Source organism: Cebidichthys violaceus, unplaced genomic scaffold, assembly GCF_023349555.1.
Source record: "Cebidichthys violaceus isolate CVI_PGR_0920_01 unplaced genomic scaffold, fCebVio1.0.p SCAF_27, whole genome shotgun sequence".
NCBI classification, from domain to species: Eukaryota; Metazoa; Chordata; class Actinopteri; order Perciformes; family Stichaeidae; genus Cebidichthys; species Cebidichthys violaceus.
Genome location: NW_027176450.1, coordinates 2,287,840 through 2,301,597, shown reverse-complemented (window position 1 = coordinate 2,301,597; position 13,758 = coordinate 2,287,840). Strand labels below are relative to the sequence as shown.

At 41.5% G+C, this 13,758-nt stretch overlaps 1 protein-coding gene across 3 annotated transcripts in view; it reads right to left on the bottom strand.

Moving 5' to 3' along the window:
* LOC137880083 (protein turtle homolog B-like) overlaps positions 1-13,758 on the bottom strand; it is a 147,682-nt gene that overhangs the window by 31,867 nt on the left and 102,057 nt on the right. For 2 of the 3 annotated variants that reach the window (XM_068721181.1, XM_068721183.1), the window contains exons 12-13: positions 3,959-4,082; positions 1,168-1,343 (exon numbers count right to left, since the gene is read on the bottom strand). In XM_068721181.1, the coding sequence (XP_068577282.1) occupies positions 1,168-1,343; positions 3,959-4,082 (300 nt within the window). The remainder of the gene's footprint in view (positions 1-1,167; positions 1,344-3,958; positions 4,083-13,758) is intronic. The other variant, XM_068721182.1, reaches the window with a different exon arrangement.

The following is a 13,758-nucleotide window of genomic DNA, read 5'->3' as shown; positions in this document are numbered from 1 at the left end:
GCTGATTAAGCTACTAAGCAGTTATACGTCAGCTTAATAATAATAATGTGACACGTATACATGTCATATGTATATATACGTCTGTCCAGCTCAAAGATGCCGGGATAGTTCGCCTCCCAACAATTTCACAATTTTAGTTTTTTGATCAGGTTCACAATACAAAACAATAAATATAATGTCACTTTATTGGGTAAGATCCAGTATACCACCAGTAATATCTTAATAATATGATTTGAACTGCTCAATTTTTGTATTACTTACATGTTTTTAGCCTTTTCTTGGACTGACTGGTTTAAACAACATCCTAATTTTTTTATTTATTTTTTGGTGATGTTTGGTACAGTCATATCCTGTTTTATCAACAAATATAGGCCTGCAGTTTAATACATAGAAAACAGTTGCAATTTATATCGCAACACTGGTCAGAAAAAATTGCATCTTTATACTTTTTTAGTAATTTAGCCTGACAATATAACTTTTCATTAGGGCCAGAAAATAAAATGTTCATTAACTAATTAATTCAACTCACTGACTGACTGTTCCATAGTGACTTCTAGGAAGGGTTAACATTATCTAAGAATGTTCACTGAACCAGAATCATCCCCTGAACACTCAAAGTATTGTTTATGAGTAGAGCTTCTGACTAAACACCTGTAGACATTAAGCCAATACGGGAATGAAAGCTCATAAAACATCAGCATGATCCTCTCCAGCTGAAACGTGAAACATCACATGACCAGCACTCACACGGAGAGGGTGTTGTTTGGATTTCCCCGAGCGGAGGGGTTAAACATTTACTTATCAGACTTCATTTACAGCAGAGAACTTTTTAAAATCATTGCTCTACACACTGGAGCGCTAACTTTTTCTGGAATGATATCCAGGAATGTTTCTTGAGCTGGCTTACTTTTATATTTATACATTAACCAGAGCACTTTCCATAGTTCTTCAACATTGTCCCTACTTCTTTAAAGACAAATTCTTCATTTGAAAATGTTAGAATACAAATGAGAATAAATCTTTACGATCCTTGGTGATCCAGGAAATTTTAACACAAAGATAACAAATGTATGTAGGCTTTCTGCTCATTCAACTTGCTTAACCTAACAAAGCCATTTCATTATAGGATTCCTTGTGTCACAGTGGAGCAGCAGTGAGTACACTTACCTGGTGTGTTCACAGTGACAACCTCGCTGAAAGGGCCTGTGCCAAGCTTGTTTTGGGCCAGGATGCTAAATTGGTATGTTGTCTCTGGCTCCAAGCCGGGCACCACCATCCAGTCGTGGCCTCCAGGCACGGGTATGGAAAGCCAGTCATGTGGACCTAAACGCTCCCTCTTCAGCCTGGACAGGAGTCAGGATGAGAGGAGGTGAGCGGAGACATTTTGAGAGATCACTTTTTTATAATGAGGTAATATTATATTTTCCCACCACCATTGTCATCACACAGTTTACTTTGTGTTACGATGTTACATTGTGTTACGATGTAACACAATGTAACATCATTTCTGCAACAGTTCTAGTTCCATCATTGATTCAACACCATGTATTTTTGTTCACTTCATTCACAACGTGACTTCCACGTGATGGTAATAAAGCCCATGCTGCGCTCAGCTTTGCGGTTTGCCCATGCCATACATTCAGCTGCACCTGATCGCCAGATAAAGCAGAAGACTACACATGCAACACTCCTACTCTAAATACCTAGTGCTACAGTAACTTCCTTTATGCTAACACCAACATAGCTACTGTAGCACTGTGAATTGCTCACAGTATAATTCAACATATGAACATATGGGGGGGGGGGGGGGGGGGGGTTAGCGCCTGTCTGAAAGAGACGAGCGCTAAAACGGAGCGTCTCAGTCAGATTTAATTCAGGTATATTCAGACAGACACTATGAGCCAAATATTGTGTTTTTTGAAGATTAAAGAATGTAAAAATGTTAATGTAATGTAAAGTTTTGTTCCCTCCTTGATACAGCTGCACAGCACACACTTGACACACCTAAAGTAGGCCATAATTAAAAATAGAAATGCTAATCCAATTTAGATATGCTTGACAGCTAAGTGGCTTTGTATTCAGAAAATGTAGCAGGTTTTAGTGCTTACGGATAGTTGGAATAGTGCGCTGTAGTGTTTTACACAGTAATATCCAACTACACATGGGTTTTTTTCTGGCAGGAAGATTTTAAAACAGGATGTGGAAAACTTCTTATCATCCCTAGCATGAACACAATTCTGACGTTAAAATGGACTTCTTTAATTAACCGACGGCAGGGTTTCAGAGGGAAGAACCACCTGAGAAATGTCTGAGATGGATGCAGCCCAAAACTGCTCCACTCACTCATCACTCACTGATGTTTGCTGTCAGTATGAATATCATTAATTAAAGCTGCTGTCTACTTTTCTCTATATTTGTGCTGCTCTGCAGTTCCCTCGCTGTTTTAATAAAGCATGACGGGAGTTGGGCTTTTTATAGTTGATGCTGTGGATTGGTTCAGGACATCCCAATTTAAAAAAGGGAACTATTTACTGCATGTTGGTGTCCTGCATCGTGTTTGGGAAGCTTAAGGAGGAGACTTGGACGAACACTTCAGCTGTTCAGTCAATGCTACATCTCTCTAGCAGGGTCCAGATAGTGACAGAGAAGACACTCAGAATGCATCTAACTCCTGAGTTCGGGAGCCAACTAACTATTTTTACAAAGTCTGCAGCACATATTACTGGCAGCAGTTACTGCTATCACAATTATATATATTAAATATACATCTCTACACTGGCTACCTGTAAGAGCTCGCATCCAGTTTAAGACTCTGGTGCTAGCCTACAGGGCAGTGAAAGGAACAGCTCCTTCCTATCTCCAGGCCATGGTCAAGCCTTACACCCCCGCCCGACCACTTCGCTCTGCTGCCTCGGGGCGAAGTCGCTCAGAGGTCCCTGCGGCCGATCGACCCGGTCACGGCTGTTTTCTGTCCTGGCCCCACAGTGGTGGAATGAACTCTCCACTGACGTCAGGACAGCAGAGTCGCTGCCCATCTTTCATCAGACTGAAAATCCATCTCTTCAGGAAGTGCTACCCTGAGCCTTCCACTTAGCACTTATTGTATTCATACTAGCTTGTTGCACTTATTGTATTCATATTACTTTTTTGCACTAACTGTTTTTCTTGTTTCTGCACTGTACTTTGGCTCTGAGTTATGCTCTGCTTCATGCTCTTAGATGCTTGTTTGGAAAAGGAGATGAACTTATGACTTCTGGTGACTAGTAGTTCTTTTGATTACCAATGTTGAATGCACTTATTGTAAGTCGCTTTGGATAAAATCGTCTGCTAAATGACTGTAATGTAATGTAATTTAATGTAAAATTAACTTCATTCCAATAACCGCATTCGTCAACGCTCTTCTAGAGGAGTTTGTTAGTATGAAATCAACCTGTGCATCCCACTGAAAATGCAAAGTTGGCAGCAATGAAAAATCCCATGGACCTTTAAATGAGCATTCTAGACTTACATTGTTTTATTGATTAGAACGACATCAGGTTTGTGTCCACTCACACTCTTTTTTGCAGTGGTGGAATGTAACTAAGTACATTTACTCAAGCACTGTACTTACTGTCATTGCTGAAATCTCAAGTCATTAAATAAATGAAACATTTTAACCCAGGTCCTTGTTCCCCAGTCAAGCAGCAGAGAAGCAGCAGCGGCAGCAGCAGCAGCAGCAGCAGGACAGAGAATTTTGGGTCATGTTCAGTTTAGTTGCAACCATTTTTTGTGTTCCTCCAATAAATCTCAAGATCAGAGCTGAAAGACTCACTCACACATCTGGATCCCCCGTGCATTTCCATCTCTACGTTCTCACAACTGTTCTGAACACAACCCTGGAAAAAGACGTTTTCAGAAACAACAGAGGAAGTACCGGAAGAAGAAAAAGCAGGAAGCAAAGCATGCTGGGATGACTCACACATGGCCATACCAGACTGAAAATGTCTGCTGGAAGCCTCCGTCGTAGCCCACCTCCCATGACACATTGGCCCAGGTAGAGGATGCCGCCACGTGGATGCTGGTGGGGGCGTGGGGGCTTGTGCCTGCAGGGAGGGAGAGAGCGGCCACATTATTCACCGAATAGCCTCGCTGTTATACACTACATTCATTTTGAATGTCAAATGGATTTACTGTGAGCTGGACCAGGTAATGTGTTTTTAAGCAACCAGCCAATGTAACATCCAACTGTGAAAAAGAAACATTTTTGGTTTTGCATGAATAATGTAATCTTGAGTTCAAAATGACTTTTTGTACTTGTGACATGTCCAACGTAAATAATGTGAGTAACAGTGCTTCGAATGATTTCTCCAGGTAGAATTCTTGATATGCATTTTTGCTAATTTCCAATCCCATTATTTATCCCATTGTCCTATACTGGAGCCAAAGCAACAGGAAACCAATCAGGAGCCAGTTCAATACAGTCATTGTTGTGCTCTGATTTGACGGGCTCTCATCAACACAGCACATTAATGGTCAGCAAGGGACAGAGATGGACAACAGGACAGGCAAGGTCAATGACTGCATTTACCAGGCACATTCAAATATTTTATTAAACCAGCATTTCAAAACAAATTCTGGGGCAACATCATTTTACTTCCAGAGAGTTTGCAGCGTGTTCTCCTTGTGGTTGAGAGGATGATGCATTAAACTACATAGTATCAATGCTATCTACATGAACAAGCATCTGAACAGTACTGCTAATTCATTGGTTGATGCAATTTGCTGTTTGTCTGTTACTTGTCTCTTGTCTTAAATTTGTTATGTTGTTGTTGTTTTATTCTTGATTGGGCTCTTCAGATGAGGAAGGGTCAAGGAGTTGACAGGATGAGCCAAGAGTGACCCTCAAAGCCAACTCACTTGTGTGCTGATGTGAACTGTATCAAATGTTCGCTAAACACCTCCCCCAAAATAGCAATAGCCCAATCATAGCTTAGCGACCGTAGCTAAGTGGAGAACAGGGCCGCCTTTCAATCAGAGGGTCGGCGGTTTCGATCCCCGGCTCCTGCTCCACCAGTCTCATGTCAATGTGTCCTTGAGCAAGACATTTAACCCCAAAATTGCTCCCGTACGGTGTGTAGATAGATACTGAATTGTAAGTCGCTTTGGATAAAAGCGTCTGCTAAATGACCGTAATGTAATGTAATGTACTCACAGCAGGCGTGTCAAGCTCCTCTGCATGTTGAAGTGGTGGGCTTTGCATAGGGCTTAGAGTCTTTATGCTAGCTTTTGCAAAACCAAAAACACAAGAGTAATAGTGTAAAGAATGAATTAAACTGTGTATACGACTGTACGCTCCAATAATTAGCATGGCTGGCAACTAGCTTACCTACAGTAACAACCTAATTCAGCATTAGCTTCAAGGACGTGGATCATTTTATACTACATTAGTTTTGTGGGGGGTCACACATAATAGTGTAATATTTCTCCAAAGCTGGTCCTGGATGCTACTGCTATCTATCTGAGTGTGCAAGCTAACGTTAGAGGCTTTGTCTTGCTCTGTCTTGTTCTGTATTAGATTTGAGGAAGTTTGCACTCCAGCAAACCCCGGCCAAACTTGCTATCCGACATAGCGTTATGTTCCCCAAACATATTGGTTAGTCTTCATCCTAAAAGCATTTGCTCTTGTAAATGAAACATAATGTTTGTCTTAGTATGTAAGCTAAGTATAGTATATATTGTATTGTAATGTATTGTATTGTATAGAAGTCTATGAGAAAATGACTACTTCTCACTTGATTTATTACCTCAATAAACATTGTAAACATGAGTTTATGGTCCCAATCGCTAGTTTCAAGTCTTCAATACAGCGTGATGATCATTTAGTAAATTATGGTTCATTTAGAGTCAAACAGACCATAAAGCAGGGTATGCTTTAGGGCGGGGCTACAAAGTGATTGACAGGTCTGGTAGTTGTCCGTGCTTTAGCCTTGCACAGTTCATCTCATCTCATCTTCAACCGCTTATCCGGGATCGGGTCGCGGGGGCAACAGCTCCAGCAGGGAACCCCAAACTTCCCTTTCCCGGGCCACATCAGCCAGCTCTGACTGGGGGATCCCGAGGTGCTCCCAGGCCAGTTTGGAGATATAGTCCCTCCACCTGGTCCTGGGCCTCCCTCGGGGTCTCCTCCCAGCTGGTCGTGCCTGGAATATCTCCCTAGGGAGGTGCCCAGGTGGCATCCTCACCAGATGCACGAACCACCTCAACTGGCTCCTTTCCACGCAAAGGAGCAGCGGCTCTACTCCGAGTCCCTCACGGATGACCGAACTTCTCACCCTATCTCTAAGGGAGATGCCAGTGTAATGGTAATTTTTTACGTAGTATATATTTCTACTCAGTATATTGTATTCATGCATAAGTCATTTTGCTCTGGACTTTGTTGAACTTCACCGTGTCTCTGTTGTGCAAAAGAATAATTCTCCCTTGCCTGTTCACATAGATAACTAACTGTGTTGTATGAGAATGTTCCATGCCAAGGCCTTTGGGCCGCATGTTTTGGTTGCAGGCCGTTTGTTTTCACTTGTTGTTTCTATCAGTCTGAGACCAAAAGTCTGAGACTGAAATGTCTGTAACGTTGGCCATCAGCCCCCACCTTTGCTCATTCTGTATAACGAAAGCTTGTTCACTTTTTTCTTGCTTCTTCCTCACTGAGACTGTACGCATTCTGTTGTGATGATTGAACCTTCTCTGCGCAGAGAATAAATACTTAGAAGACAACCTGGTTTTTGGTATTATGTATTTCAGCATTAGAAGACTCATGCAAAGCGGGTATAGGATTTTTTTTCAACAACAATTGGCATCACAAACAGGATCCCTTGTAAGATCGTCAGGAGCCAACAGGGATCGTGAACTGGCCCTTCTGCCTCTGCGTACCTCCAGACAAAATTAAGAGAGAGAGGCCCGATCCCTGTCCTGGTCGTCCTCACTGGGATCCTGAAGGACCCGTTGAGTCCAAATAACTACAAATTCTCATTTGGTGAGTCGCTGAAATTATTAAAAATAATCGTATGAGTGAAATTAATCCTGGAAGACCATATCGTGAGACTGAAAAGCAAATATGTCTGTTATTGTTCACATTGGGGTTTTTAATTTTGTTTTGTGGGTTTTATTGAGGACGTTGGCGCAACTCGTATTTTAGTAATTGAGCATTTTTCTGAGCAGTGACAATTGGGTAGCTGGAAAACAAGGGTGAGTGTTTGGGATATAGAGCCAAACACTGAAGTCCTTTGACCCGTAGATAACAAGGCAGGGATGAGTGTCTAGCGTTGCATGTTGCAGACCTTCGAGGAGGTAGACGTTGAGCACTGCAGTCCTTGGACCTGTGAGACAAAAGTCTGTAAGTAAATGTTGTCTAAAAGAGGAGGACTGGAAAACAAGGATGAGTGTTTAGTGTTGCATGTTGCAGACTTTAGAGGGAGGTACGCTAAGCATTGAAATCTTTTGACCTATGCTGGGAAACAGAGGTGAGCATCTGGCGCCTGCTTTATCTTGGGGTTAGGCGCTAAATGCTGAGGTCGCTTGACCAAAGAGACAAAGAGTCCGTAAGGACGGCTGCGTCTATATAACGGCTTAGACTGGGAGTCTAGAGCAAAGGCTTTTATTCAGATTGTGCCAGAAACGAATCTTGAAACTCACGGTGATGACTGTGTTTATATTGTTTAAAGAGATAGATACGTGTGATAGACCCATATAAGTGAAAAGGTTAGCATATGGGGGCTAGTAAGAGTAAATGCCAGGTTACACTCCGCCTGATGGACCCAATGTCATGTTCATGAAAAACAAATATGGGGAGGTGAGTTGCCGGCATCCAAACAAATAAGTAAACGAAAATGGTTTTCCTGCGGGAGGTTTATTCAGTCTCAATCTGATACAGAAATTATACACAGAGTTGGGGGAAAAAAAAGAGAATGATATGAAAAAAAATATAATAAAAATAAAAAAATAAAGGTGAAACATTTGGAAATGATAAAAAGTCATAGAATGAGCCTGAGCAGCCCGATGCCATGGTCTTACCTCCAATAATAAAATACATGTGGGACAAAGATAATCAGACGGCCAAACAATTGGAAGAATGGATAAAATTGGGGTTCCCTGGAAAAGGCAACTTTAGCCTACGACAAAAATGTGATCAACTCAAACCGTGTCTGGAGCAGAGAGGAAAAGGCGAAGCAGAAACAGATGAAGTAATGTCCAAGAGGTAAAGAAAGAAACAGATGTATTTGAATAAGACACATACAACTGATAGAAAAGGAAAATATACTGCTGAACTTTGTTTTTTGTTTTTTGTTTTGAATTTGTTTTACATGGTCGAGTGGATCCTGATCTGGTCTCCGCAATGCCGCTGCCGTATGCTCTCCAGGCACAAACAACATTACAGCCAAACCCACCACTCAACACTCCGAGGATGAAGACGAACGAGACTCATCAAAATCTACAGGCAGAATGTCAGCGCTCACAGCTACAAGCCCGTCAATGAACACTCGTGACAATATGAACCTGGATTATCGGAAATGCGAGACAAAGAGGACATTACAAAAGAGACAGAAGACGTGAAGAAGAAGAAGCCATGACTCATGTGGAGAGTTCAAAGAGCAACTTCACAGAACTCAAGAGAACTATGACCTCCTTTATGCGTTATCATAAAAGATGTGCGGCATTCACACCAGCCGTAATCAACCTGGAATATGTTATATACGACAGAACTTTGTAAGATGGCTTTCCTGCCATCTATGAATCTGAAAAACATCACACTAAAGAGAATTGTGTGATATGGAAGACTGCAACCATATTACAAGATGCTGAACACGCTGAGGAGTAGTACAACAACAGAGAACAAGCAAAGACTTTCGTCAGCGCAAACTTGAGGATGCCCAGCTGACAATGGAATCAGGCCATGACGGGCGAGGAGGAAAATTGACTTTGGAAAACAGACACCAGCTGAAAACTTTGTGTGCCATAAAAGTGGCAACTTGGACATTGTCTAAGGGACGGCCCACAATCTCCATGGAGGCAGGACTGGTGGGAGGGCTCAACATCAGCAGTCAAGAGGGGAGGAGCAGGCGCGGCGGGGCGGACCTCAGTGATGGACCATTCGACGCACACACATTACAACACAGAGGGTGAGTTAACTTTAGATTCTGACTATGACAAACTTGTACATCAATACACACATTAGAAACCATACAAACACCACTCACACCCACATACCAGATGTACTTGAACAAAAATTTAGTTTTTAGAAAGTTACCACAAGACACGTTAACTATTAAGGGTAAATATGTTCCATTTTTGATTGGCTCAGGAGGCATACCAATTAGTGAAATGTACACAAAGCCCTTATCCTGTATATTAGATAACATCACAGACAAACATTCATTTCTACTGTCTGATCACTGCCCTATAAATTTGGTAGGTAGAGAAATTATGTATGATGGACATTTATTGGACAGAAAATGCTGCTGCTGTCTCTGTTTCTCTGTCTCCCACACAATCTGAGTTGTTTAAGAGGGAGTTCACACATGTGTCCTATGCACAAGGCCCATTATTGGAGATGGAAGGACATGTCTGACTGGCTGCGCAGTAAGACTCAACTCACTTCAGTAATAAGGGTGATGTATACAGAATAGAATATGATGTACATCAATGTTAACAGTAAAAGAGTAACCCAACTTATGTTTGATAAACACACACACACACACCATGGTTTGAAATGTTCCATTTGTAAACATGGCTGAGCTGTCTGAGGTGCCTTCCTCTCTATGGTCTGCACACAAATATGACGTAGGACTGGTGAGGGGTGTGACACCCTTGGTGGTTCACCCAAAATCTGATTTGTGATGATTCTCTGGTGGTGCGGACACCAATCGTTCAGGTAAAGAAAATTCGAGACCTGGGGGAACCGACTGAGTGACGATTTATCAAAGATTTACAATCAGTTAATGCTTTGATGCACCGCGAGCACCTCAAATTTCCAATCCACACCATTATGTCACTCATCCCTCCAGACACAGTTTTTCCGTCTTCGACTTGGCCAATGTTTTTTTTAAATATTTTTATTTCTGTACCTGTGCACAAAGTCAATTTTGTGTAGCTTCTAATTTAAAGGGACCCGGTGTCCTCAGGGATACCCAGAATGCCCTGGTGTTAAACAGTGTCTTGAGAGACAATCTGGCTAATTTATAGTTAGGGCCCGGGTACCGACGTAGTCGGAGCGGAGGACCTATTGTTATTCTAATGTTTTTTATTATTATTATTATTATTATTATTATTATTAGGGCCCGAGCACCGACGTAGTCGGAGCGGAGGACCTATTGTTATTCTAATGTTTTTTATTAGGGCCCGAGCACCGACGTAGTCGGAGCGGAGGACCTATTGTTATTCTAATGTTTTTTATTATTATTATTATTATTATTATTATTATTATTATTAGGGCCCGAGCACCGACGTAGTCGGAGCGGAGGACCTATTGTTATTCTAATGTTTTTTATTATTATTAGGGCCCGAGCACCGACGTAGTCGGAGCGGAGGACCTATTGTTATTCTAATGTTTTTTATTATTATTATTATTATCGTACCAGTTTCATCGCAAAAAGGAGGTGCTTGGGATACTGGGAATCTTTTGAAATTTGGTACAAAATCCAATCATGGTGAAAATTCCAGTATTATTGGGGTGTCCAGCTGCGGCATGACATTTTGGCTCGATAGCGCCCCCTACAGAGTAGCCCCAACTTTGGGTTTCACCTAGCTGTATGAAATTTGGTAGGTATGTGGAACGTGATGGGACGTACAAAAAAGTCAAAAGGAGGTATATCCTAAACCAAACAGGAAGTCGGCCATTTTGAATTTTATGACGTTTTTGGACCGTTTCAAGGCGCCGTACTTTAACGAACTCCTCCTAGAGATTAAACCCGATTGCCTTCAGATTTGGTCAGTATGCTCATGAGACCTTGGCAGTGAAACGATACTCAAAGATCAAAAAGTTATCGAACTATGTGTCCGTGGCGTGGCGGCAAAAAAACACCATTCGCCATGAAACAGGAAGTTGTTGTAACTCGGCTGTACATTGCCTAATCTGCTCCAAATTTCTCATATGTCATAACATCCTGACCCTGAACACATGTATATGACAATTTTGAATCATAGTAATAGCGCCACCTAGTGGCAACAGGAAGTCATAGGTTGTGTACTTTGACACCCTACTGCTCACAGATTAATCGGATCCCTCTCAAATTTTGTCACAAAAGCCTTAAAACCTTGATAATGCTTCATTGTGAAAATTGTAGGAAGTTGTCGAAGCGTGGCGACGTGGCGGCTCTGCGAATTTCGATCCTTCGCCATGAACGAATAAACTGATGTAACTCGACTCCGCATCATCAGATCTTTACCAGATTTCACGTTTGATTAAACTCCAGGCCTGAAGACATCTGCAAGCCAATTTTGAATCATAGTCATAGCGCCACCTACTGGCAACAGTAAGTTAAAGTCTTTATACTTTGGCTTGTTTCTCTTAGTTGGAAAATCAGATCAACATCAAATTTGTTCCACACAAATGTAAGAAGTTCATAATGCCAGTTCTCTAAGCTTTTGATGTTTCGTCGAACGCCGTTGCCGTGGTAACGCAGTCTTCGCCGTGAAAAACGATGGTCATTTGGAGAGGTTAAAAAAGCTCAAAACACAAGCAAACTTGACACACAGATCACAAGGCCAAAATGTAGTTATATAATATGATTTTATTCAATCAGAGTGTTTAATCGGCTCAATAGCGCCCCCTACAAAATTTCGACGAAGGAGCCCTCGCAGTACGTTTCACATAGATTAACAAAATTTGGTAGGCACATGTATCACATGTGGACTTAAATAAAAGTCTCTTGGGGCCATGCCCTAAACCCAACCGGAAGTCAGCCATTTTGAATTTGGTCTGAATTTCTAGTGTCGTTTTTTCAATTTCCAGGCGCTCTACTTTAACGAACTCCTCCCAGGGAATTAATCAGATCAACTTAGAATTTGGTCAGAACAATCTAAAGACCTTTGTGATTAAAAGTTACTCAAAGCTTGTTGTTTCGTGAAATGCCGTTGCCGTGGCGACGCATTCCTCGCCATGAAAAACAAAGGTGTTTTTGAGGGGCTAAAAATACTCAAAACAAAATCAAACTTGTCACACACATTTAAAATCCTGAATGTAGTTATCTGATGTGATTTTAATGCTTCAGAGTGGCAACTCGGCTCAATAGCGCCCCCTACAATATTTCGACGATGCAGCCCTCGCAGTACGTTTCACCTAGATGTATGAAATTAAGTAAGCAGGTGTATCACATGTAGACTTAAAAAAAAGTCGTAGGGGTCTATGCTCTAAACCCAACCGGAAGTCAGCCAATTTGAACTTTGTATGAATTTCTTGTGGTTTTATTTCCTTTTCCAGGTGCTGCACTACGAACTCCTCCTAGGGAAATAATCCGATCAGCTTAGAATTTGGTCAGAACAACCTAAAGACCTTAACAATTAAAAGTTACTCAAAGCTTGATGTTTCATCGGATAACATGGACTTGGTGTCGCGGCAATTTTACATGATTCGCCATCATCCATCCAGCTTTTGTAACTCAACCTTACTTTGTCAAAACTGCCCCAAACTTGACATGCTTGATTGCTGTCGTGATTTTAGGACTTCTGCATGCCAATATTAACTCATAGTCATAGCGCCACCTACTGGCAACCACGGACGTAAACAGAATTCTATAATAACAGCGGCCCAAACAGGGTTTGTGGGCACACCATGAGAAAAAGACTTCCCTGATCTAAATATGTGCAAACTAAGATGCTTGGAGAACAAAAGTTAATCAACAGTGTTTTTCAAACCATGTCAGTGGGCATTTGTATAAATGATCTGTCTAGAGCTTCTACATGAGAATCAGGTTAAATGTTACAATGAATGCTTCACACTACAATCTAAAGTTACAGAAGAGCTTAAAATGAAAACAGTGTCAAATTAAAGTGTTCAAGTAAAAACAAATGACACTGCTGTTCTGTTAACTTTCATGTAAGTCCAAATACAATCAGTAGGACACTGCAGGGAGTTGAACTCCATCCCAGTAACCTAACAGTCTGTTATGTTACAAATACTGAAGCACATTCACACATTCATTTTCTTAATGATCTTAACAGGCTTACATTTATGATTGTATCGGAGGTACACTCAAAACATTTGAGGCTTAAGACCTGGCAACATGGTCTTGCTATGCTGCTGGTCGACGCAGGAAATATCATCTAACTTGTGCATGCAGTGTATGATGGTCACAGAAATGCATTGCCGCATCAACCAGAGTCCTGCCAGTACCCTCGACGTGTGTGACGTTGCGAGGGCCCGATCAATGCTGCTTGCAGCTTTAATTACCAAATGGTTCTGCCTCGTTACAATATGTTGATGACATCATGATTTGCAGCCCCACAGAAGAAGCATGCAGATTAGAGTAATTTACAATTACAGTTATCCTACTTCAATTTTGGCTGCAAATGGTCACAAGGCTATCCGTCAAATTGAAATTTGCTCTCGATAAAGTTTCATATCTGGGACATGTGATCACAGCAGAGGGCAAAACCCTCCCTCCCAAGAGAATACAGGCAATTCAAAATGTGCCTAAAACACAACTAAGAAACAAATGATGAGCTTTATATGAATGACGTCATATTAGATCAGTGGATCCTAAACTACTCAGAAAGAAAGGCATT